The sequence below is a fragment of the Tupaia chinensis genome, unplaced genomic scaffold (genome assembly GCF_000334495.1).
Source record: "Tupaia chinensis unplaced genomic scaffold, TupChi_1.0 Scaffold000085_1, whole genome shotgun sequence".
NCBI lineage: Eukaryota > Metazoa > Chordata > Mammalia > Scandentia > Tupaiidae > Tupaia > Tupaia belangeri.
Genome location: NW_006159547.1, coordinates 1,621,544 through 1,648,108, shown reverse-complemented (window position 1 = coordinate 1,648,108; position 26,565 = coordinate 1,621,544). Strand labels below are relative to the sequence as shown.

At 35.9% G+C, this 26,565-nt stretch overlaps 1 protein-coding gene and 1 pseudogene across 1 annotated transcript in view; one reads left to right on the top strand and one right to left on the bottom strand.

Moving 5' to 3' along the window:
- The window catches only part of GLIPR1L1 (GLIPR1 like 1), a 32,643-nt gene extending 6,291 nt beyond the window's left edge, over positions 1–26,352 (bottom strand). The window contains exons 1-3 of the mRNA XM_006142845.1: positions 26,071–26,352; positions 5,627–5,872; positions 4,488–4,588 (exon numbers count right to left, since the gene is read on the bottom strand). Coding sequence (XP_006142907.1) covers positions 4,488–4,588; positions 5,627–5,872; positions 26,071–26,244 — 521 coding nt within the window. The 5' untranslated portion in view covers positions 26,245–26,352. The remainder of the gene's footprint in view (positions 1–4,487; positions 4,589–5,626; positions 5,873–26,070) is intronic.
- Positions 17,084–18,375, top strand: LOC102484120 (peptidyl-tRNA hydrolase 2, mitochondrial-like; annotated as a pseudogene).
- Positions 26,353–26,565: the final 213 nt, after the last annotated feature.

Here is a 26,565-nt window from a genome sequence, read left to right as displayed (position 1 = left end):
TACTCAGCTCAACTTTCATCACAATTTTGTTTATTTCTTTCGTAAAAAGAAACTATTAAAACTGTTATTTACAGATGTCTCTAAACCACATGGCAGTTTTATTCTGGAATATTCTATTGAACGCAAATTAGATATGAATCCAACAAAATTATGTATGTGATATCCACAAAGTTTTTGCCATGGACATATGATTATTTCTTTATTTTGTAAATGGAATGATTAATAATTAAATTGCAAATGAAAACATGTTTTAAGGTTTGATTTACAAGTGCATTGTCATAGTCCTTATCAAGTTCTATTTGATAATGTACCCAGAAGGTGTGACAATTATTATGCTTACATTTCAGCAAAATTAAGTCAATGCATTTTATTTTAAAAATATTTTGGTTATAGGGTGTGTGCACTCACTGGAGAGAGACAGAGATGGAGAGAGAGGGAAAGTGAGAAATCACCTGTCAGGGAGGATGGCCATTTAGAAGTTCCTTCACCTTCATTTTCCTCTCAGGATTTTGGGCAAATACACATGTGCCTAGTGGTTTTCAAGCCACAGGGTCCAGGACTCAAACCGTGGGAGTTGGTCATGTAGGATCCAGTGCCTTAACTGTTACACCACATGCTAGCCCATCAGCCAATACATTTTTTTCTTTTTTGCTTTAGGGTGTATGCACTCAAAGAGAAAGAAAATGAGAGAGAAAGTGAGAAATCACTGCCCAGGGGGGTTGGCCATGCAGCAGTCCTTTCGCCTCCAGCCTTCTCTCTGGACTTTTGAGTTCTTTGCCAAAGGATGCATATGCTAGCCAGAGAGGTAGTGAGAGGGAAAATCAGAAATCACCTCCTGGTGGGATGGCCATATTGTAATCCCTTCTTTTTCATTCTCTTCTTTGGATTTTGGTCATGCATGTACATATGCCTGACATGATTTCAAGTCATCAAGTTTGATACTTGAACTGTGGTCAGCCATGTAGGAATCCAGTGCCTTAACCACTATGCCATCTGTTGGCTCCAAAAGGACATATTTCTTCAAAAAGGTTTTTGTTCCCTCTCTATCAGGAAATCAGTTTCCACTACTGATCCTGTTTTTATCATATTTTGGATTTGTTTTTCTCTGTGGACACCGATTTAGGTAATTTCTATTGTTACACTTTTTAATTCACTAATCTCTTCTGGAATGTCTACTCTGCCATCCACCTTGACTTTTCTCATCTTGGTATAATTTTTTTCTTAATCTCTTCCATATCTGCTTAACTTGCAAAAATGTAGAATACAATTATAACTATTTTAATGTCTTTCTTGGTTAATTAAACATATGCATCATTCCTGTATCAGTTTCAACTGATTACCCATTACATGTCTTATTTTTCTGCTCAATTGTAAGCCAGGTAATATTTGTTTAGATGCACACATTGTCAGTGTTAGATGTTTCATGTTATGTTTTTTTTTAAAGAATTATTTTATTTAACTAATATATAAACATATATATAATATAATTTGACCAGAGATGGACAGAGTAAGAGAGAGAAAGAGAGAAAGTGAGAAAGCAAGCTGCCAGGTCTGGGACTCAAATCATGGTCACCCATGTGGGAGTCCATTGCCCTTAACCATCACGCTGCCTGCCGGCCCTGATGTTATGCATTTTTATAAATCTTGTTTTCTAGGATTCAGTTAAGCTACATGAGAACATTTTGACTCTTTCAGGCTCTACTTTATGGTATCTGCTTACTTTGTGGCTATCTGCTTCCTGCATCAGTTTCAGGAACTGTTTCCTCTAATCTTTCATGTGTTTTTCACTACAGTCTTGAATAGCTTTCTTACATGCATGTTAGTACATGTTAGCTAATATGTACTATGCCAAATAGTCGAAGAATTTTCTTGCAGATCTTCAGAGTTCTGTGTATAGTGCTCTCTTCTCTGGCACTCTTTCATGGACTCTAGCTGTATTGGTCTTTCTGTACCCTCAGTTCTGTTTTTTAAACTCAAGGAGTCTCAAGGAGTCCAACCTGTGCCTTGGTTCCTGAGGCACTAATTTAGACAACTGAAAGACCATCTTTGATTCTGCTTTTCAGAGGTCATTTCCCTTCAATGTATGGTAGCCAGTGTTTTCAAAAACTGTTGATCATGTACTTTCTCTTTTCGTTTTGGTTGTTATGTTGGTGGTGGTGTATATTGGTCTCTACCACTTGGCCAGGAGTGATGTAACAATATCCTCTTATGTTTTGACAATACATGTAAGAAGTCTGTCATGTACATAATTTGTGTGAACCCCCAAACCTGGCTTATTCAAAGTAACATTGTGCCCTACTGCTTTTTTCATCATATGTTTAGCCTTAGTCCCCTATTAGTTATTTTTCTCTTTCCTTTTCAAATTAATTTATTAAACTTCTTAACATGAAAGATTACAGTAAAGAAATGTCATCAGTTCTGTACTTTGTCTAGTATCTATGAAAATTATAGTATACAGTATATCCCTCTACTAATTTGATTATCACACACTGCATGCATGCTTTGAAAAACTGTATTTTATGCCATAAAGATCCAAGACAATCAAATATAGATAAGAAAATATAAAATAATGTGAGGTAAAACAATTCCACATATTCCTGTAACAATTTTTATTTACCTCCAAAGGGTGGAAGTCGTATTTGAGTTTTAGGTAGATTTTCTTTTTTTTTAGAGTTTTTTGCTATAGGGCACGCACGCTCGCCAGACAGACAGAGAGAGACAGAGAGACAGAAAGTGAGAAATCACCCCCCAGGGGGGATGGCCACGCTGCAATCCCTTCTCCTCCTTTCTCCTCTTGGCATCTTGGGCATGCATACACACGTGCCCGGCGTGAGTTTTTAAGCCACCGGGTCCGGGACACGAACCATGGTCGACTACGTGGGAGTCCAGCGACATAGCCATTACGCTAACTGCTGGTCCCTTTAGGTAGATTTTCAACAATAAGGTTGAAACCAAGGACTTTTGTATGAGATCAATCAGAAATTTTGTTCAATTAGAATTTTTCTTTTAAGATTTGCCATTGGGTGCATGAACTTACTGGAGAGAGAAAGAAACAGAAAGAGAGAGAGGAGGAAAAAGCAAAAAAGAGAAATCCCCCTTCCCCTGTCCCCAGGGGAGAGAATCACCATGCTGCAATCCCTTCTCCTCTCAAGATTTTGGGCATGTATGCACTCATGCCTAGTGTGTTTTTCAAGTCACTGGGTCTGGGTCTCAAACAGTGCAGTCAGACGTGTGGGATCCAGTCACTTTAACCACCATGCCACTGACTTGCCCCAATCATGCAGCATCCTAATGTGGTATATCTCAGTGAATTGCATCTTGCGTTCATTGACTTTCCCTGCTTGACCCTATTTGATTGCTGTTGCCTTCTGACCTATATTTGCTATTTATACTGTTGTTCCTTGTGAATTTAAGCCTCTTGATAAAATGTGTATTTTTCTAAATTTTATGCTTTGAAAATTTATAAAACTTGTTTTTATTAGTCTAAAAATAATTATATGCTACTCCAAGCTTTAATTTGGCAATTCTTGTTTTTGCTTCTAAGTGAGAGAAGAAAATGCAGAGAGAGATATGCACGTTTATACTTATCCATAGTAATTTTTACATATATCTTCTCTTGTTTGCCAATCTTAAATATTTATTCTTTATGTTTTCATTTTTTGTACAATTTTATTTTAAAATTTTTGTTTGTTAAAGAGTTGGGTTATTAACTATTTTGTTTTTTTGTTTGTTTGTTTGTTTTGTTTTGCCATAGGACATGTGTACTTGCCAGAGAGACAGAGAGAGGGAAAGTGAGAAATAACTCCCATAGGTCATGCCCCAGTCCCTTCTCCTTCATTCTCCTTTATGAGTTTCAGGCACACACACACACACACAGCTGCATATTTCCAAGTTGCCAGATCCAGGTTTCAAACCAAGGTTGGCCATGTAGGAGTCCAGCACCCCAGCCATTATGTCACCTGTTGGCCCCATTAACTGTTTTTATATTTTCATTGTATAGATCCATTGGGGTTGGAGTTCTAAAATTTTATTTTTAGAGCTTCCCACTAGGCTTGTGCATTATTTTTATTTAGATATGTAATTAGAAAAAGGTAATTAAAATTTATGTTGTTCTTGTCTTACAAGACTGTGCTTTTACCATACTAGGCAGACTTTTTCTCATTCTACTTATGCCATATCATCTTAGAGAAACATCTACAAACCTTGTTGTGCTTCAGTACTTAGCCATCACTGTGGCAATGCATTTTATATTATTTTTCTTAATTTACAAACCATATTTTCATTTTCAAGTTTAAATATTTCATGACAGGTATAGTTCTTCTTTACATGAGGCAATATTCTATCACCACTTTCTATTTTTACCTACCTTATTTTTTTAGCATTGCAGAGGGTACTTTGCTAACATAAATATATTTGTCCCTTTTATAAGATTCCCTTTTAAGAAATAATTATTAACATCTATTTCAATTTAAAATATTTTAACTTACGCAGGTCCATAGTTGCATACAAATATTGCAGTTGAAGGTCCCCCAAGGTTAGAGCACATAGAAAGCGCACAGCCAACTTGATATGAATCAGCCCAAACTACCTATAAGAAAAAGAATTTTAAAACAAAATATGCAAAATAATTTTATGCAAACACTGCATATAGCAACAGATATAATACCACAAGACAAGAATGTATATAAATATTGTCTATTTTTCATAATTTCCAATATTTAGCTTAAAAAGATACTTTGATTAAGGTTGCTTTTATGAAAGCTATCTAATTTTTCCATATTAATTCTCAGAAATCAAAAAGAGAATATAGTATATATATAATCATAATTTTTTCTAGATAATTTATAAAATATATTTTAATTTTCTCCATGGGCACAAAATACAAACAATATTAAAATCAGATTATGAGTTAGAACTCTTATTCATTTTTATTTATTTTACTCAGAAGAATTCTACATTACTTAAGATAACATTTTAAATTTTGTGATCTAACCATATTACATTTGTTAGGTCACAAGAAACAGGTATAGATTAAAAAATGTTGAGTTGATTGAATAAAATGCCTGCCATAATGATGATGAATATTTTTCATCTAGTTGCAAAGAATAGTAAAATTAGTCAAAAGGAAGAAGATGCCTATGGAAAGGTAACCATGGGAGAGAGATAACGAGGTGGTGAATATTATTAGTGCTTTTTGAAGATAATAGAATAAAATTTTATTTTTAATTTTCCAGATGAACATAAGGGTAAATACTGGGACCTGCAGTTGGCACAATGACTATGTTGCTGGACTCCCACGTAGTCGACTGCGGTTCCAGTCCCGGACCTGGTGGCTTAAACTCACGCCAGGTGCATGTGCGTGCGTGCCCAAGGTCCTGAGAGGAGAATGGAGGAGAAGGGATTGTGGCGTGGTCATCCCCCCTGGGGGGGGTGATTTCTCACCTTCTGTCTGTCTGTCTGTCTCTCTCTGTCTTTCTGGCGAGCACATGCGCCGTATAACAAAAACCTCTCCAAAAAAAGAAAGTGAGTTTTCCAGACACTCATGAGAAACACGAATAAAAAAACATACTAAGTAATTGTCTTACAATTACACAAATTAGAAATCAATAAAATGTCAAATATTTACCTGTGTATAGTGACCACAAACTTTGGAACATGATAGAGTATTAAAATCGTAAAATTTGGTTTCATTATACCAAGCAGTAATGGCAGCATTTGGTGTAAATATCCTTAATCCACCTAACCAGATATTTTCTCCAACATATTCAAAACCTGAATAGCATTTATATGGTTTTTTTAAACAACTGTTATGTTGGAATTTACATTCGTTTGCCCATGCTTTAGCCATCTTCGCTAAACCTTCATTCCAAATCTGAAAGAGAAAAATAATTTACATTGAATTATTCCAATTTGTTTACATTAAAGCTATTCTAAAATTATAACCGATATTAAATTTGAGTAAAATATAGTTTTTTATTAACATTTGTCCTGTTTACAGTGAGTCATTTTTTTTAGTTTTGCTTCAAAAACACTTATTTAAACTCATTCTATTACAGTTTATATTTGTATTTCCAGTGCTCAGTAGATGGTCTGGTATATTAGAAACATTCAACAATAAACCTGAACGTGGTTAAGATTTAAGTCAGAGTAAAAAGTCTAGTAAAATAGAAGGTTGTCAGATTTATTAAGTAAATGATGAATATCCATTGATAGTAAAAAAAGGGGAAAAAACCCTAAAAACAAATATTTTCTTAATCTAATAAGGAATATCTGAAAAACCCAAAACCAAACAATAATCCTCTACAACAAATATCTATATAATTATGACATATTAAAAGCTCTTCCCCAAGATTGGGAATGAGGTCGGTTCTTCTTATTTCTATTTAGCACTGTAGTGGAGTTAGGTAGTATAGTAAAACAAATGAGCTAGAAATATGTAAGACAAAAGTTATAAAATGTATAAGGATTGGAATCTATCATTGTTCATGGATGATATGACTAGCTACATAGAAAATTCATGAGGGCTGGCCCTACAGTGCAATAATTGGGTTTTCTCTTCTTCTTCTTTCTCTATTCCCCCTGGGATTCCAATAATACAAATGTTAGATATTTTGATATTTTTCTAAAGAGTCTTGAAGCTTTTAATTTTTTTCAGTTAATTTTCTCTGTTTTGCTCAGATTTTGTAATTTCTGTTGTTCTATTTTCAAATTTACTGGTTCTTTCCTTTGTTATATATTCTGTTATTGAGCCCACCCAATGAGTTAATTTGAGTTATTATACTTTTTAGTAGTAATGTTTCTATTTGAACTTTCTTTATAATTTCTTTCTCCTTACTAAGTAAGATTTTCTGTTTTCTTTTCTCTTAATTTGTTTTAAGCATTTTTGTGACTTGCCATTCAGAAGCACTTTTCTTTTCTTTTTTTGGAGAGGTTTTGTTTTTTTTTTTTTTTTTTTGCTGTAGGGCACGTGTGTTCGCCAGACAGACAGAGACAGACAGAGAGATAGAAAGCGAGAAATCACCCCCCAGGGGGGATGGCCATGCGGCAATCCCTTCTCCTCCATTCTCCTCTCGGGATCTTGGGCACGCACGCACACGCGCCTGGCGTGAGTTTTAATCCTCTGGATCAGGGACGCGAACCGCGGTCAACTACATGGGAGTCCAGCGACATAGCCATTATGCTAACTGCTGGTCCCTCATTCAGAAGCATTTTAATGATGACTACTTTAAAACTTTTGTCAGATAATTCTAACATCAGTGTTATCTACATATTGACATCTACTGATTGTTTTTCTTTATGTATTCTCGAGACTTTCTTTGTTCTTGGTAGGATTTGTAGTTTTTTTATTGTAACCTTCACATTTTGAATTTTATGTTGTGAGTTTCTAGATCTTATTTAATCCTTTTATTTTGCCATGCCTATCTCGACACTGGTCCAATGGGGGGAAAGAGATAACTTGTTTCTCACTGGTTGGTGCGTGAAAATACATGCTCTCTACTTATTCTTATCAACACTGCTATAGAGAGGGATCTCTGGTTAGCATGAGGAAGACATGAACAAACAAATTCTCTTTGCTTTTGCTGAGATTATGCCATGAGGAAATGAAAGGTTGCTTTTAGCCACCTGGTGAGACTAAAGCTCCACACTGATACTCTACTGACAACACAGGAAAGGAAGGCATGCCCTCTTACTGCAGGATGGCATGGAAGTCCTGAGTCCCCAGACACCATGAGAAAGGAGGGGAGAATGAGAGAACGGGACCACCTCGTTAATGCGGGATGGCTGTGTAGGCGTAGGCTCCATACTTAGCCTTCTCTGGTATCACCCTGATTGGGAGAGGCAGAGGCACCTCATCCCTTCCTGGTGGGGCCCACAAGTCTCATTTAGTGTCCTCCAACAGGAGGATACTGGTGGGGAAGAGAGGGAAGGCTTGCCTCATTAGTACCAGGTAGGGATGGCAGCCTAGGCTCCTCACTTGGTCATTGTAGAAAAGGTCAGGATTGTTGTTTTCCCTGTGTTGTTAATCTAGAAAAGGGAATCATAGTAAAAAAAAAAGTTATTGCCTTATTAACTGCACCTTTCCTTGTCCTTTGGCAAGAAAGAACAGGCTCTTCTTGAGACTTTTATTTTCTTTATCCATTGGGATTTCTGGGTTTCAGACTTCTTAAGTACTCAGCTGGGTATATACAACAGTCAAAAAGGAATTCCAATGAACTTGTCTTATGTTATTTCTTGAGTTATGGAATCTGTAGTTGGTCTGTTTTCTTCCCTCTGACGTTAAGAGTCTTATATTTGTTAAACATATAATATCCAAGGTCTTTAGCTGTACTTAATGGGAGGGATAGGACAAATGGATCTACTCCAACCGGTCAGAAAAATGATTAAAAACTTTTTTTTTCCTCATTGTATTTCCTGATAACATCTCCGCATTCCAAGAAAGCATTCTCATTAGGTCGATAGACTCTATAACTTCTTGTCTCAAGAATTTTGACATGGCAGAAAGCTTAAATAGCTAAAAGTAAAAGCTATATCCAGTATCAGACTTGCAGCTTTGAGCATACAGTAAGATTTCGGAGGGGATGGTAGGATAGAGGACTGGGAAGGTAAGACATCTGATACGGGTTCTGCCAACCTTCAGCTAGATGTCTGTGCCATAAGACTGGCGTAAAAATAGTAGCATGTCCAAAACTGGGGGGATGGTTTCACTGGTATCTTGGTGATTAATTTGAAAGGATGGAAATGATTATTAATTCCTAAAGGTGTTTTTCTTATATTTTGTAATAAAGATTCAGGATTTTTTTTTTTTTTTTGAGAGAGGGGTAAATAACAATGAGGGGAGACAAGTTCCCAAAACTTGTAATATTATATTTTTAACACTCTTATTATTGAGAAAACTAAAAATGAGATTGAAGGTCCAGCTGCAGTGGTGCTGGTGGTAGGAAGGATGCTGCTGCAGAATACCAGAGCCACCTGGGAAGGCCCAGAGTACATGTCTGCGTGTACCTGAACATGCTAGGCAGGCCTGTGGATGCACCCTGATCCTGGCTGGTTGGCAGACAGAGGAAAGATTGTGATGTGACAAGACCTTTTTCGGGAGTCTTTTTTTCTCTTTCTCACATGAGAAAAAAAATGTAAAAAATTAGATTGAAGTTGATTTAATAAAAATAAACAAATGCCACATTATTTGCATTTTGAGATTGTAGATTTAAATTCATACTGTTCACTAATTTTATTGGTTAATTTCTCTGATTCTTTTTTTTTTGATATTTTAATCACTCATCTTCAAACTACAAAAATAATTGTATTCAAAAAGTTTGTTTATAGGGGAACCAGCAGTTAGCGTAATGGCTATGTCGCTGGACTCCCACGTAGTCAACCGCGGTTCGCGTCCTGGACCCGGTGGCTTAAAACTCACGCCGGGCGCGTGTGCGTGCGTGCCCAAGATCCCGAGAGGAGAATGGAGGAGAAGGGATTGCGGCGTGACCATCCCCCCTGGGGGGTGATTTCTCGCTTTCTGTCTCTAATGTCTCTCTCTGTCTGTCTGGCGAGCGCACGCGCCCTATAGTGAAAATCTCTAAAAAAAAAAAAGTTTGTTTATAGTAGCCAAGAGAGCCTTCATACTGAAGACTCTGAGAGTCTGGTTCATAATTTACTCTCCTGAAAAATTAATAGATTGAGTGATGAATTCTCTTATACAAAAATTCAAAATATCTGGAACAAGTAAAATACCACAAAGAGAGAGTTTAATTTTTTTTTCACAGTTACTAATCATATTTTGTATGCTGTGACAATGCTTAGGGAATGAATGTAAATTAATTAATTAAAAAAAGTTTCAGAAAAAAAAACTCATGGAAATATGTGTAATGGTAAAACTATGTATGAATTTCAAAGTTTTTGTACCAAAATAAATTCATACTTTAATTGTAAAATAAGTAAATAAATAGAGTTAAAAAATTATAGTGAAAAAAAAAGACAAATTATTTTCCAGTACCAAACAGAAAAGAAATGAACAAACAGCAAATGTTTTCAAGAGGCTTGTTTCATGTAATATATTCTTAGCTATAGCCTTTATGCAATTTGTTCCTTCCTCCAATATACCTCAGTTTAGCTACAATCTGTAGAAAAATTTACTTCTTCTTAGGCTTCTAACTATCCCAGTCTTTTGCCTAAATCATTGGGCTATTTCTCTGCTTTAAAAAGGAAAAACAAAAAAACAAAAAAACAGACAAACAAAAACTGGCTTAAACCTCATATAAAACCAGACAAACAAAAACTGGCTTAAACCTCATATATAACCTAACAGAAAACATATTAATTAAAATTTAGATGGCATAATGGTTATGTGCTGGACTCCCACATGGCCTCTTGCGGTTTGAGTCCTTGACCCAGTGGCATGAATTATCATAAATTGCCCATTTTGTTTGTTTGTTTGTTTGCTATAAGGCATGTGCCTCACTGGAGAGAGACAGAATGAGAGGGAAAGTGAGAAATCTCCTCCTAGAGGAAATGACCACACTTCAATTCCTTCTCTTTCATTCTCCTCTTGGGATTTTGAATATGCATGTACACATACCCAGCATGTTTTTCAAGTCACTGGGTCTGGGACTCAATTGCACAGTTGACCATATGGGATCCAGAGAGCTCAACCTCTATGCCATTTGATGATTCATGAATTAGATTATATAAATATATATTAATGTAATTAATATATGATATAACTGAAGCTTATTTGTATTAGGAAGAAGAATGACTGCTAAGAATAGCTTCAAAATATAAACTGAAAATGAAGATAACTATAATGGTTTTTATCTAATGAAGAGTTCCCACACTGTCTTTTAGGAGTATGTTTCTGCTTGTGCCAATATATTAAATATGACCATACAGCTTTCAATTGTACTAATGTATATAATCATGATGCTTTTGCTTATGCTAATATATAATATATAATCATGATACTTCTGCTTGCTCTTTGGCAAGAAACATATCGTGCATGAGGTTGAGGGCTGGAGAATAGATACTATGCATGGATAGTACAAAAAGAATGATATGGAGCAATTAGAACTGTATAGTAGTCAATATTAAAACATTACTGGAAGAACTATAAGAAATAATGCAAATTAAAAATAATACTTTAGGGGAACCAGCAGTTAGCGTAATGGCTATGTCGCTGGACTCCCACATAGTCGACCGTGGTTCGCGTCTCGGACCCGGTGGCTTAAATCTCACGCCGGGCGCGTGTGCGTGCGTGCCCAAGATCTCAGGAGGAGAATGGAGGAGAAGGGATTGCGGCGTGACCATCCCCCCTGGGGGGTGATTTCTCGCTTTCTGTCTCTATGTCTCTCTCTGTCTGTCTGGTGAGCGCACGCGCCCTATAGCGAAAACCTCTCCCAAAAAAAAAAAATAATAATACTTTAGGGAACCAGCAGATGGTGTAGTAGTTTTGTCGCTGGATTCCTGAATGGTCAACCACGGTTCTAGTCCCAGGCCTGGTGGCTTAAAACTCACACAGGACACATGTGTATGTATACCCAAGATTCCAGGAGGAGAATGGAGGAGAAGGGATTGCGGGGTGGTTATCCCCCCTGGAAGGGTGATAATCCCCCTAGGGGATGATTTCTCCCTTTCTCTTTCACTGTCTCTTTCTCTCCAGTGAGTGTATGTGCCCTAAGACAGAAACCTCTACAAAATAATAATAATAATAATAATAATAATAATAATAATAATAATAGTAATAATAATAATAACACTTTAAAAAACAGCTTTATTAAGGTATGATTGGTATACAAAGAACTATACCTATTTAATATGTACAGTTTGATTAATTTGAACATATGCAAACACGTGTGATACTATCATCACTGTCAAGTACAAGAAGGCTAAAATTTGGAGATCTGCAGGTGCTGTGGTGACTAAGGTGCTGACACTCCCATATGGCCTACCATGGTTCGAGTCCCAGAACTGGTGGCTTGCTTTCTCTCTCTGGTTAAATTAAAATGAATGAATGAATGATCCTTTAAATAAAGAATGCTAAAACTCTTAATTTAGAATTGTAAGAGAATCAGTAGGTACTCTTTTACTCTTTATATTGGTAACGAAATTCAATGAGTAACTTGGGAACTCTTATTATAGTGCCTGTCAGTGAGCTAGCTGGGCCTCGTGGCTACCCCATATTCCAAGAAGAAAGGTTGAATTTTAACTCACCGTCTCTGCAACCTTGTATAAGAAATTAAACTTTGTTTTATGAAACCATTGAGATTTTAGGCTTTATTTTACCACAGTCTAGCCTAGACTCTTATAAAACTTAGTCCCAGTGTAATGGTTATGTTGCTAGAGTCCCATGTAGTTGACTCCCATGTAGTTCAAGTCCCAGATTTGGCAGCTTAAAAGTCACACTGGGGGGGACCAGCAGTTAGTGTAATGGCTGTGTCACTGGACTCCCACATAGTCGACCACGGTTCATGTCCCGGACCCGGTGGCTTAAAACTCACACCGGGTGTGTGTGCATGCAGGCCCAAGATCCCGAGAGGAGAATGGAGGAGAAGGGATTGTGGTGTGGCCATCCCCCCTGGGGGGGTGAGTTCTTGCTTTCTGTCTCTGTCTCTCTCTTTTTGGTGAGCGCATGCACCCTATAGCAAAAACCTCTAAAAAAAAAAAAAAAGTCACAACGGGTGTACCTGCATGCATACCTAAAATCGCAAGTATAGGAGCCCTATAGCAAAAAATTCTCTCCAAAACAAAACAAAACAAAACACACAAAAAAACCTTAGTCCTGGACATAGAGTGCAGTCTTAATAAATATCCAAACTCATAGCATCTTGAAATCTATGTAGGAAGGATCTCTGCTCTAGTGTCAAGCTTTTGGTCTGAGGCTTTATACGAATCACAGATTACACACACACACACACACACACACACACAATGTACTTACTTCTAAAAGATTCTTCTTGTCCTAATCTTAGTAATGATACAGTGTGATCCATAACAATAAATGTTGTCTTTTGTCACGTTTTAAAAATAAGAGTGCCTGTACATGAATGATAAATAAGCTTGTGAATATTGTTGCTGATGACATTGGAGGAAGAAACTGCTTCAGAGTTCAAAAAGTATTTGACATGAGAGCTCATAGATAAACAAATAGATTAATATGTTGAGTCATGTCTCTTACACAAAAGCAGTAAATTCTTGCATGAAACAAGGGTATTCAGCAGTACTTCTGAAGGCCTATTTTCCTTATGTTCACATTAGGGGGTGTGGGAGACATTTTGCAGTGGTAACAATTCCTGTTATTGTTTTTTTAAAAAAATAATTTAAAACATTTATTTATTTATTGTGTTTCTTATATATTTTACTTCTCTCCCTCCCCATTGATTCCCTCCCTCTCACCCTCCACCATCTAGCTCCCAGTCTCCTCCCATGTTGTCTCTGGTATCCACAGTAGCTAAGCACGGATCATTGTAGATCTGTATGTGAAGCATGACATCAGTTCTTTACTTTGGCCACTAGATGGACATGAACACTAGCGTGGTGAGTAATTTAAGAGCTATAAAACCATAAACAACAATGAAAACTGCCAAAAAATTAAAAATGTTTAAATCACTACAGTTTGATATAGATTAATTATAATTTTATCTTTTAATTTTAAGACAGTTTGATTATTTTAAAGAAATGAAAGTGTAATTATTGGTGACACCATTGGCAATGAGTAAAATTATTATTAAATTCAAACTTGAACAGGTCAAATAAAATCCCTGAAATATTCTTTACTAAGTATATTCAATTATTGAGAAAATGATAAAATTCTATGTGAGGTTCTATTTTTATTTTTTCTGTAGCCTATAAATACTAGTGGTAAGCCTACTTAAACTATGTGGGAGGGTTTAACTATTAGATGATAAGCAGTTAGAAAACTTACAATCCATATTATTCAGGGCAGAATGTCTGATAAAACTGTGACCTATAATTGAGGAGGCAGGCCATGAATCTACTGAACTCAAAGCTCTGGGAAAAGGTTGGAAAAGAGAATATTAATAATGTCTGTTAGCTGTAGTGTAGTTTTAGCAAGATATTATAGGAATAAGAAACTGACCAGTTTGACAATAGAAATGAAAGATAGAATCTAGAATATGAAGCCTTAAGATAAGGAAAGATATTGCTTCTGAATAGCATGTAAGTATGAAGCCTTTTTTTTTTTTTTTGAGATTTTTGCTATAGGGTGCGTGCATTTGCTGGAGAGGCAAGAGAGAGACAGAGAGACAGAAAGTCAGTGGAATAATAATAATAATGATTGGGAAAAACAATGAAAAGATATTGAATGATGAAGTGGGGAGATTAATGTCTCTGTATTGACATGCATGGCATTCCCTTTTGAAAAAGCAATGTAATACACTGTAAAGTTATATGCAATCCAATGTAATATAAAGAAGATTATGATGATAATAAAAAAATAAATAACTAAAAAAAAAAAGAAAGTCAGAAATCACCCCCAAGGGAGAATGGCCATGCCACAATCCCTTCTCCTCCTTTCTCTCAGGATTTTGGGCACACATGCACATTCACCCAAGGTGAGTTTTAAACCACTGGGGCTGGGACTCAAACCATGGTTGAATATGTGGGAGTCCAGTGATGTAACCATTACACCATTTGTTGGTCTGAAGGTGTGAGAGAAATTAAGGAGGAGAATAGAGAAGGCAGGACATTTATGGGACCAGAAGTGGGTTATTATCTGTTGATGTGTTTTATATCCTCAAATGGACTGGTGTGAAGTGCATTCACGTGCGGTAAATTCAAGTTACAAGCAAAGTGATATATAGTGATTAAATGTATAAAAATTTAAAAAAAAAGACTTTGAGAAATGAATGTCATGAAATTTTTATGCAATTATAAACCTTTAAGACAAAGAGATGAAATATGATTATGAAGAGTTTTTTAATTGACTTAAAAAGTACTTCAGCAAATAGAACAGATTAAGGGAGTGCTTGCTTTAGTAAAACTCATATTTTAAAGTAACTACTAAGATGAAAAGGAAAAAAAAAAAACAGAACCAGGATGAGAACACAAAGAAATAAACACTTAAAAATATTGCTAACCTGTTCTTTACATATGGGTATCATAGTTGGGACTGATTGTAGGCATATAGCTGAAAGACCGTCATAGTTTTTGAGAAAGATGTACTCCCCAGAATACTGTATACCTAGTGTGAAAAAGCCTGAGAATTCTGGAAATTTTAAATGATCTTTGAGTCTTCAACCTCTGTGGACAGAAAGCAAGGACACACAGCCCCCAACTATATCATATTTTCCAATGCTCAATTTGGGCCAAGGAAGATAAAGAACAACATTTTAGAAGAAGGTAACAATAGGGCCAGGGTATTCCTTATTCCCTCTAATCAAATAACTTTTCTAACCCCCAACATAGCAGGTTTTTAGAATCTCTACTTAAAGATTTCAGTTTTTCTGAACTAGTGATTGCTGTGTGCCTCCAATTCATCCATTTTCAGAATAGAAGGGTTTATTATGGCTGTTTTATCTCTGTACTGTTCTTGAATATTAGTTATGTGAAGGACAGACATGATCTAATCCAGGAGTACCCATAACCAACCTTGCTGGAGAGACTGTTACACATCTTTCAGAGATACTAGACTCTGATTCAGCCAATAGAGGGGATATTAGACTTTATTTTTGGAAGGAGGCCTTAAACATATTCTATGTATGAGAGAAAATCAATAAAACAAGTTTTGAGAACCATATAGTAGCATGTTGTAGAAAAATTTAACACAATATTAAGGTATTAAGACTACTGTGGTTCATAGGATGAAGGTATATATAAGTCACCACCAGATCTGATTATAAAAGATCCTATGCAACCCTCAGACTTTCTCAGTAGTGACTCTGAGGAACATGTGTTGGCATGTTGGAACCAAGATGGAAACAGCCTGAGTCACTTCATGGAAAACAGATGATGTGGAAAATGATCCAACCACTGTTGGGCTTTGTGAGTGAGATTCTTGTTGTTTAAAGCTTCTGAGATTTCAGGATTTATTTCAGCATAGTCTAGCAATCATTTCATGACAGATATAGAAATTGATATGAGAAACGAGGTACCTAGTTTTCCTGGATGATTCAGTAGTGGAAGACACGAGAAGTTCCTGTTGAAGACTTATCCAACAGTGAGTACTTCTGCTTCTGGCCAAGATGGAGTAACAGAACCAGATTTATCTTCCCACTTCAAACAAACAAACAAACAAAAAAACAAAAACACAATATATGAAAAAAGCAGTTGTCCAGACAGGATGTCAGGCAACAAAGAACAGTAACTTCTAGGAAAGGGAAACACGATGAGCTCTATGATTACTTTAGTTCACTGCCCTGAGAGAATGTTCAGACCATAAAGGAGTACCAGAAAGACCACAGAGAGAGCACTCCAGAGGGAATCAGAGAGTCCTTAAGTATTTAACAGGGTACCGATTAGTTCATGCCTGTAAGGAACCTACCCATGGCCAGGGAAAGAAATACACAAAAGGATAAAAGGAAATATTACCTAATGCATACACAGTGCTGAGAATAGTGATTCTTTTCAGACGGAAAAACCTTATAATCTTGTGAGTTTTGTAGTGTACTCAATTTTGTAGTGAGAGGTAATTATCTTTAAACAATGATCTTAAGCAAATCTTTAGAGCAAGATTCAAATGGATTGATATAGCAAATAACATAAATATATACCTGAAAAAGGTCAAGAATACTTAAAGAAATAATAAAAAAAAGACAAGCCAACAAGCTAAAATTTATATCTAGTATTTGATTAAAAATTATCTATATGCAATCATGCAAGAAAATACAGTCCAACATGTGGAGAAAATCAATCATGGAAATTGAACCAGAACTGACACAAATGTTAAACATAGTAGGCAAAGCAATGCTGAGAAAGTAATGAGAAAGCAATGAAAAGCGCATCAGTTAGCTGTGAGACTTCACGTAATGTAATATGCATATAACTGTAGTCCTTAGTCTTTAAATATGCAGTGGCCAACTATTTTGTAACTTTATTAAGCTTATAGATTCAGAAAACTCAAGAAAATCCCGTAAACATGAACAATACAATACCAAGTCATGTCATAATCAAAACACTCAAAACCAGTGGTAAAAAAGGATTGTTAAAAGCAGCCAAAGAAAGAATACATAATCATGAAAATGAGAACAAAGATAAAACTCCAGCAAATGTCTCATCATGACATGAAAGAAAATAACACATAATAGAGTGACATCTTTAAAGTTCCAAAAAAAAAAGAATCTCTCTAGAATTCTATACAGAGTAATAACACCTATCAAAAATTGAGGAGAAAAAGACTTATGCATGAATGAATTCATTACCAACAGACCCACAGTATAAGAAATGTTAAGAGAAGTCCTTACTTTTTCGGAATAAATATTGTATCAGATGGAAATATGTTTCTACACAGAGAAAGAGTTTCTGGGTTATTCGAGTCATCTATTTCTTCTTGAGTGAGCATCATGGAATAGAAAAGGTGATAGCAACAATGAGAATAGCAATTAATAAATTCTTAAGTGGGAAAACAAAAGAGAAAAGCAACAAAATCAAGTACTCATTATTTGAGAAGATTACCAAAATTGATAAATCTCTACCCATACTGATCAGAAAAGGGAGAAGACACACAAATTACTGCTATCAGAAATGAGAGAAGTGGAAGAACTGGAAGGGCCAGTGTGAGAAGGTGCTCTCCGAATCATCGATGATGGAATATTTGTCTCATCCGAGTGCACTCAGCCTGGCTGCTGGAGTTGCTTGTGACATGTGCTTGGGTTGGGGTCTTCGGGTATGCTTTGGAATGTTCCCCAAAAACTCAGCAAGTGGCACAAATGCAGAGGCCGGGACTGAAACAAGCATTTTGGGAGAGAGTGGGGAATATAAAGTGATTCTTGTTGTTTGAAATGACTTAAAAATGGGAAAAGGAAAAGTGGCTGCCCAGTGCTCCCATGCTGCTGTTTCTGCCTACAAGCAAATTCAAAGGAGAAATCCTGCAATGCTCAAAGAATGGGAATACTGTGGCCAGCCCACAGTGGTGGTCAAAGCTCCTGATGAAGAAACCTTGATTCAGTTACTGACCCATGCGAAAACACTTGGACTGACTGTGAGTTTAATTCAAGATGCTGGACGTACTCAGATTGAACCAGGCTCTCAAACTGTCCTAGGAATTGGGCCAGGACCAGCGGATCTCATTGATAAAGTTACTGGTCATCTAAAACTTTACTAGGTGGATTTTTGTATGATGTTGATCCCTCCATCACAACTGTTTGAAGCCTGTCAGTAACATTTGAAACAATTTCTTCCCCCAATTTAAATATTCTTGCCATAAAAATAAAATCTGGTCTATCATGTAAAAAAAAAAAAAAGAAATGAGAGAAGTAATATTACCTTATATCTTTAGAGACTAAAAGAATTAATAAGAAAATATTATGAATAAAAGTATCCCAGTAAATTCAACAGCTTATGTGAGATGAACAAATTTCTGAAAGCCCTATGTATCTGTTAAATTTAACTTAAAGTACAAAGGAAGTTTTTCTCCTTACCCACTGTGATCCTAGAAGTTCTTATTATTTTTTTTTCCTTTTTTGGAGAGGTTTTTACTACAGGGCGCGTGTGCTCGCCAGAAAGACAGAGAGAGACAGAGACAGATAGCGAGAAATCACCCCCAGGGGGGATGGCCACACCGCAATCCCTTCTCCTCCATTCTCTCCTCTTTTGATCTTGGGCATGCACACACACACGCCCAGCGTGAGTTTAAGTCCCCGGATCCCGGACTCAAACCGTGGTCGACTACATGGGAGTTCAGTGACATAGCCATTACGCTAACTGCTGGTCCCCCTAGAAGTTATTTCTGCAAATGTGTTTTAAGTAAGATAACTGTCAGAAATACTGAAATAACAAAGCATACCAAGAAATAAGAACCCATGTACAAACAAGAACAAGAGAAATAAGTTTAAAAAGACTTCAGTACATGTTTTAATTTACACTTAAAATTATGTTTTGTAGTTTTAAGAATATTGAGTAAAAAATTCTATATAATAATATAAGTCTGGAAAGGGTAAATTGAGATTTAAAATGAGGACGATAAAGGATAATGATCCAGGAGAGGCACAAACCAAGGCCCAGTACTGAACTTCAGCTGTGAAATACTGATTTTGCGTGGTGTGCATATGTGCCATGCGGTTTTCGTTTTTTGTCTTTTAAAGTTCATATATAAAATTATTTTGTGGTCTTTTTTCTTTTTTATTATAGTTTTTTTCCTTCTTTCCTCTTCTTCTCTTTTCTTTTCCTTTTTCTTTTAACTTCATCCCTTGGCAGCTCATCCTCCATGAACTGACTGTCTAGCCAGGTCTAAGTGAACAGTATCCATATTAGGGTCAAAATTTCCTCAACCACCACTGAATCTGATGAACAAAGACTGAAAAATGGAACAGAAGAGAGATTACAGATCACCTCCTCCAGCACGCTTCTGAACGCTCCAATTGAACTTCAAGGGTTAGGAAGAAACACGCAACCCGTCTGATGACCAGAAATTACTGCAGGGGTACACAAAATAAGAGAAAACAAGAAAATACTTCTCCTCTAAGGGAAAAGAATAACTCCTCTTCATTCACAGACAGTACAATGGAACTCATGTAAATGTCAGACAAAGAATTTAGAATATTCATAGTGACAAAGCTAACAGAGATGCAAGAGAAGAGAGACAATGAACTCCAGAAGACATAGGAAAAACCGATGATTTCGAGGAGATGAGGAAGTTCTTGCACGATCTGAAAGAGGAAATACATATCATAAAAAAGAATCCAATGGAGCTGTTAGAGGTGGAGGCGGTAATACAGGAAATCAAGCCCCCACTTGAAAGTATTAATAGTAGACTAGATTATACAGAGGATTGAATTTCAGACGTAGAAGATAGAATCACTGGACTAGAAAAATCCACCCCAAAGACTGAAAAATAGCCCAAAAATGGGCTAGATACTAGATACCATTAAACGTCCAAACATCTGGATAATGGGTATTCCTCAAGGTGAAGAGACTAATCAGGCCATTGATAATTGAGTCCCTGAAATCCTTGAAGAAAACTTTCCAAACTTAGAGAGGCATTCAAAGATTCAGACCCAAGAAATACAAAAGACCCCAGTTAGAATCAACCCAAGATCTTCTCCAAGACACATTATAGCCAGACTGACCAAAACCACAAAGACAAGATACTAAGATTGGCAAGAGAAAAACGTCAAGTTACCTATAAAAGATATCCCATCAGGCTAACAGTGGACCTCTCATCAGAGACAATGCGATCAAGGAAATAATGTGAAAATATATTCGAAGTGTTAAGGGAAAAGCAATTTTAGCTGAGAATACTGTACCTGGCAAGATTATTCTTCATATGGGAAGAAAAGACAAGAACATTCTCAGATAAACAAAACCTGAAAGAAATTTACCAGCATCAGATCAGATCTCCAAGAAGTTCTCAATGGAGTGTTCTGTCAGGAAAATTAAATATAGACACACAGAAATAAGTTCGAAAACTAAGAAAAGGGCCAACTTAATAGTAGGGATAAGTCTGGAGTTGAAAATTATATTCCTTAATTCAATTGGGAAGATAGAATCACAACAGAAGATAGATTAGGTACATGAGACTGAACTGGTGAAATAGCATTTTATGACTTTTGACTAAAACATTGCTGAGTTTCTTCTAGGCTTTGTTTTCTGGTTAAGGATTTTTGTCCTGTCTTGAGCCACTGATAGGTTCTTGTACCTACTATTTGAACAGAATCCTAACCTGTTTCCTTGTTTTAAGTTTTAAGCAAAGTTCCTTAGCATTTATTTGATTTATTAAAGCTAAAACTGCTTTTCTTGAAGCTAAAAAATACATTAAAAAATACCTGTTTAATGACCTCAGTAAGCTATATAGCATCAGCTAGGTGCCACCTCATAGTATATTCATTCTACTCAGAGTTTCATGCCTAAAGTCAGACATGTATTCACAGATATGTACATATCAGCTGAACTTGCTATTGAAAGTAGTTAGATTATTTAAGAAATTTTGTGATTCAATAAAATGTGAGGGAGGAAAGTAATGGAAAACAACTGTCGACACCTGAGATAGTGTGGGATGAGGGTGGGAAATGGCAGAGGGTGAGAAATGGGGGTAAAATATATATGTAACAAAAAACAGAAAATTATTTGTCGATGATAACATGTATGATTAAGCTACTGTACAGTATATTCTGGATGGGAAATCACATTTTGTGTGCTGTGATGATGCTCAGTGAATGAATATAAAACCAATAAACTGTATATAGTTAAAAAATAGCTATTTAATGACTGCACTAAGCTATATAGCCCCAGCTAAGTATACTTTATAGTATGTTCATTCTACTCACTGAGACTTATGCCTAAGATCAGACATGTATTCATGGGTGTGTATATATTAGCTGCACTCGCTATTGAACATATTTAGATTAAGATTTTAGTGAATCGATAATATGTGAAAAAAAGGTGGGCATGGACAGCAAGTGCAAATACCAGAGACAGTGTATCTAAGGGTGGGAAATGGCAGAGGTGAGAGATAGGAAATCAAGGGTGGGGGGAGAAATAAAATATATAAGAAACAAGAAATGGAAAATTATTTGTTGACGATAACACGTATGGTAATATCCTTGATTGAGCCAATATCAATGTGTTCTGGATGGAGAATCTCATTTTGCATACTGTAATTATGTACAGTGAATGTATATAAATAAATTTAAAATAAAGTTATAAAAAAAACCCTATTTAATGACCGCAGTAAGCTGTATAACATCAGCTAGGTGCTACTTTATAGTATATTCATTCTACTCAGAGCTTCATGCCTAAAGTCAGACATGCGTTCACAGATATGTATATATCAGCAGAGCTTGCTACTGAAAGTAGTTAGATTAATTAAGATATCTTGTGAATCAATAAAATATTGGGGGGGAAGGAATGGAAAGCAACTGTAGACACCAGAGACAGTGTGAGAGGAGGATGGAAAATGGCAGAGGGTAAGAAATAGGGGGAAAATTTCTTGTTTTATAAAATAAGAAATGGAAAATTATTTGTCGATGATATCATGTATGATTAAACCACTATGCAGTGTATTCTGGGTGGGAAATCACATTTTGTATGCTGTGATGATGCTCAGTGAATGAATGTAAAATAAATTAATAAAAAATAAAAAATAAAAAAAGGATAATGATCAAACATACTGGTTAGTATTAGATTCTGTCAGGTTACATAATCTTATTTTAATTTCTAGAGTAATCACTAATGAGTAAGAACAGAATACTTAACTTCTATATTAACTGGAGCAAAAAATAAAATAGAATGTTTAAAAAATTAATCCAACAAGAAAAAGCCATGGAAAAAGGGAGCAGAAAGCTGTTTTAAGGTAAAGGAGACTAAAACATGTAATAGCCTAAATAAAGTATTTTGATTATTGTTGGATCTTTGATTTTTCAAAATGTTGGAATATACTTATAAACTTACACACACACACACATACATACACACGCTATTGTTCAATGGAATTTCAATAAACATGTAGATAACTATGGGTGAGGAAAAGTGGTACGTTATTTACTGACATGCTGTTTATTGAATCCTCTAATTCATAAATATGATGAATTTATTCAGCTTTTCTTTAAAGGCTTTTTTATGAAGTTTATAATTTAAAATTTTCCTCTATATTTTAAACTGTTTTATACTTTAATTATTTGATTCAACTACAAATGATATCTTTAGTGACCAGCAGATGGTGTAATGGTTATGATGCTGGACTTGCAAGTAGTTGACTGCGGTTTGACTCCTGGACTTGGCAACTTAAACTCACACAGGACACGTGTGCATTAGTGCCCAAGATCTCAAGAGGAGAACAGAGGAGAAGGGATTGCGACATGACCATTCTCCTGGGGGCCAATTTCTTGGTTTCTATCTCTCCATCTCTCTGGCAAGTGCAGGCACCCTAAAGTAAAAATCTCTCTTAAAACAAATGAACAAAAAGTGGTATCTTTAATAAGTCTTATTTTTATATAACTTATTGGTGTTTCTGTTGTTCTACTAACAAGTTTTTTTTTCCTTTTTTTTTTTTGAGAGTTTTTTTTTGCTATAGGGCGCATGCGCTCGCCAGACAGAGAGAGACAGAGAGACAGAAAGCGAGAAATAACCCCACGGGGGGGATGGTCACGCCGCAATCCCTTCTCCTCCATTCTCCTCTCGGGATCTTGGGCACGCACGCACACACGCCCGGCGTGAGACTTAAGCCACCGGGTCCGATACGTGAACCGCGACTGCGTGGGAGTCCAGCGACATAGCCATTACGCTAACTGCTGGTTCCCTCTACTAACAAGTTTTTAATAGCTTACTCATAAGCATGATGTTTAATATAGGTGTTTTATAAATACCTGTGATAGATTGCTATTTAGAAATATTCACTTTCTCTCACATCCTTATTGCAATAAGAGGTGTATATTCCCCCTTCCCCATCCGTCTGTGGGCTTTGGCCCTATGACTTGTTTCCACGAATGGATTCTTAGTAGATGTAATGTGACCAAAGTCTTAAATAGTGGTTGGATAATTGGGCTTGTTCTCATGCACTTTTGCCTCACCACGAGAAAAAAATGACCTGGTTAGCCTACTGGTCCAAAGAAGATGAAAGCTACATTGATAAGATTCACAGCCTTTCAACATAAAAACACTCCTGTGAAATATTATGCACTGTAAAGATATGTGTGATTAAATGTAATATAAAAAATAACAAAAAACCCCACTCCTATGTGAACCGAAGCAGCTATTATTACATGCCACTGAGTTTTGGTGTGGTCTATTGTACAGTAATAGGTCACTGAAACAACACACTCTATCGAAGAAATGGAGTACTTTTCTCTCGCTTGCTTTTTAGAATGTTTTAATAATAAATTGATGTTGAGTTTAATCAAATAGGTTTTTAAAATCTATAGAGATGATCATGTATTTTTTTCTCATTTATTTTATTCACAGTGGCAAATTATAATCAACAATTATAATCTCTCAACCTAAGTCAGGATTTATTGCAGTTTCTGAAATATATGGAGTTTTTCCCTTTATGATATTTCCAGTTTTGATCTTGATCATATTGACTAATTTTCAAATGCTAACCCAACTTTTCATTATTGATATAATCATAGTATTCTTTATATATGTTGCTAGATTTGATGAATTATTATTTTGTTGAAGATTTTTACATCTACATTGACCTGTAATTTTGTAATTCTGTAATATGATGTCTGATTTTAGTGTCAGGGTAAAACCAGATTCATAAAACAAAACAAGTTCTAAAATGTTTCCATTTTCAATTTTTTGAAAGGATTTATGAAGATTGGTATTGACTTTTTTCTTAGAACTCACTAGTGAAGCCATCTGATCTTGGATTTTTCTGGGTAAAAATATTTTAAATTCCAAATTTGATTTATATAATTGGCATAAGTCGTTCAGACTGACAAAAGGAACAACCTGACGTATCACACATATAAATTATTTAAATATTTCTATTAAAAAGACACAATGGGTCAAAAATCAGTCCTGAACCTAGGAATTCTCTCATTTGTACAAGACAATGAATATGAGAGTTAAAAAAAATGGAAACTATAAATCAAGGAAGTAGAATAGAGAGCAACATTTTTATGACCAAGTTCAAACATTTCATGTTATTTTATATTCATAAAATATATAGTGGAAGATATAACATTTATGAGACATATGGTAAATAATTTGACAATCATATATAAAATAAATATTTTAATCTTATCTGGGTGTTAGTTTCACAGATAACATACATATGTAAAAATGTTATACATTAAAGTAAGTGTATTTTATGCACTTATTAGTAATCATTAACAATGAAGCAAAAATGAGGTATTAATTTATAATATTAGATTTTGTTTCAAGAAATTTTTCCATTTATTTTCTCTATATCATCAAATTTATTGTCATACACTTATTCAACATAAGCCCTTGACTATCTATTATCAGTTTATTTTTATTCCGTAAACTTATTGTAAACTCTTTTTCTCTTAGAAAACATTTTCCCATCCAGTACAATAGTGAAATTTTGAACTCATTTTGGTGCACCAGCAGTGATTAAGAATTACTTCCCTTTTATTTTCTGTTGGCTAGAAAGGAAGAAATCTGGACTTGATATGAGTTACAAGGCACCTTATTTATATAGTACATAAAATGTGCTAATACCATCCATATAAGTTCATAAAGGCATCATTTTAAAAAAAGGAAAATGTTATAATGCAAAAGAAATGTCCAGTAATATAGGTCATAGTGAATACTTTGTTAAAAATCTGAAATTCTATGGATTATTTTAATCTAATGCTTTTATAAGCTATTCTTCAATAAAGTACTATCTTCTGCTTTATTGTTTATGTGATGGAGGTCTACTAAAGACACAATCAGTTCAATGATTTTGGAATTAAATTTTATGTATTTTTTAAAAATGAAAACATCCATCTGTTATTTAAGTTGTGATTTCATTATTCATATCCATCTTGAGCCAATTTTTTTTCAAGCGAATACCACACAGGTAGTGTTGGTTCATAAGATGTAAAAAGTAGGTAAGAGCAAGAGACCCTTCATCTCTCTGCTATTTCTTTTATATATAATATCTTGATTATATAGGATGATAAGTGCTTGTCAGAAAATGGGAGTAAACCAATCAACCTTCCTGTGAGAATTACAGAATTACACTTATAAACCTAAGTGATAAAGAGCAAGCAACTTCCAACCCCCACCTCCCATTTTCTCCCCACCCCTGAAGACACTAAAGTCGGGCAGGAAAGGAGCTCCAGCTTTTCCTTTCTCATCCACTCCTACCGTTACCCTAGAGGACCTAGCCCAGCCAAAGTGTGATCTTTAACAGCTGGGTGCAGAAAGTCCAGACCGAATTAACACAAATAAGACCATAAAATTATGACTCGGACATTTTAGGGTGGACCAGAGAATAAGAACTCAGTTCTTTCTCACCATGTATTTCATGTCGGCAGCTGGAGGCGAGACTTTGCCACGCCATTCATTGTGGGCACTGAGGCACAGGTCTATAAAGTGCGGATCTGTGATGGGTGGGATTTTGAAAAGTTTACTGGCTACCAGAGAGAGACCTAAAATCCATAAGCAGCTAAATTCCTTCTTTAGAGCCATGGAAGGACACAAAGGGTGACCTGACTGCGCGGACCGGTAACGGCTCGGGCAGCCGGATTTCCCCGGCTCTTGGGACCACGCTCTCCCTTGTCTCCATCCTCCTGCACAGGCTCGAGACCGGCGCGGGGATGCCCGGAAGGCTGAGCCTCTGAGCTGTGTCAGCATGGGGGCGGGGACTCACCAGGATTCGCCTGCCACGTAGCCCACAGTCCCTGTGGTGTAGACCTTTAACCGCCTGAAGTGCTTTCTGAAGATCCCAATCTGAATCACTGTAAAGGGAGCCTAGGTTATGTAATCCGAATTACAACAGGTAGACAACAC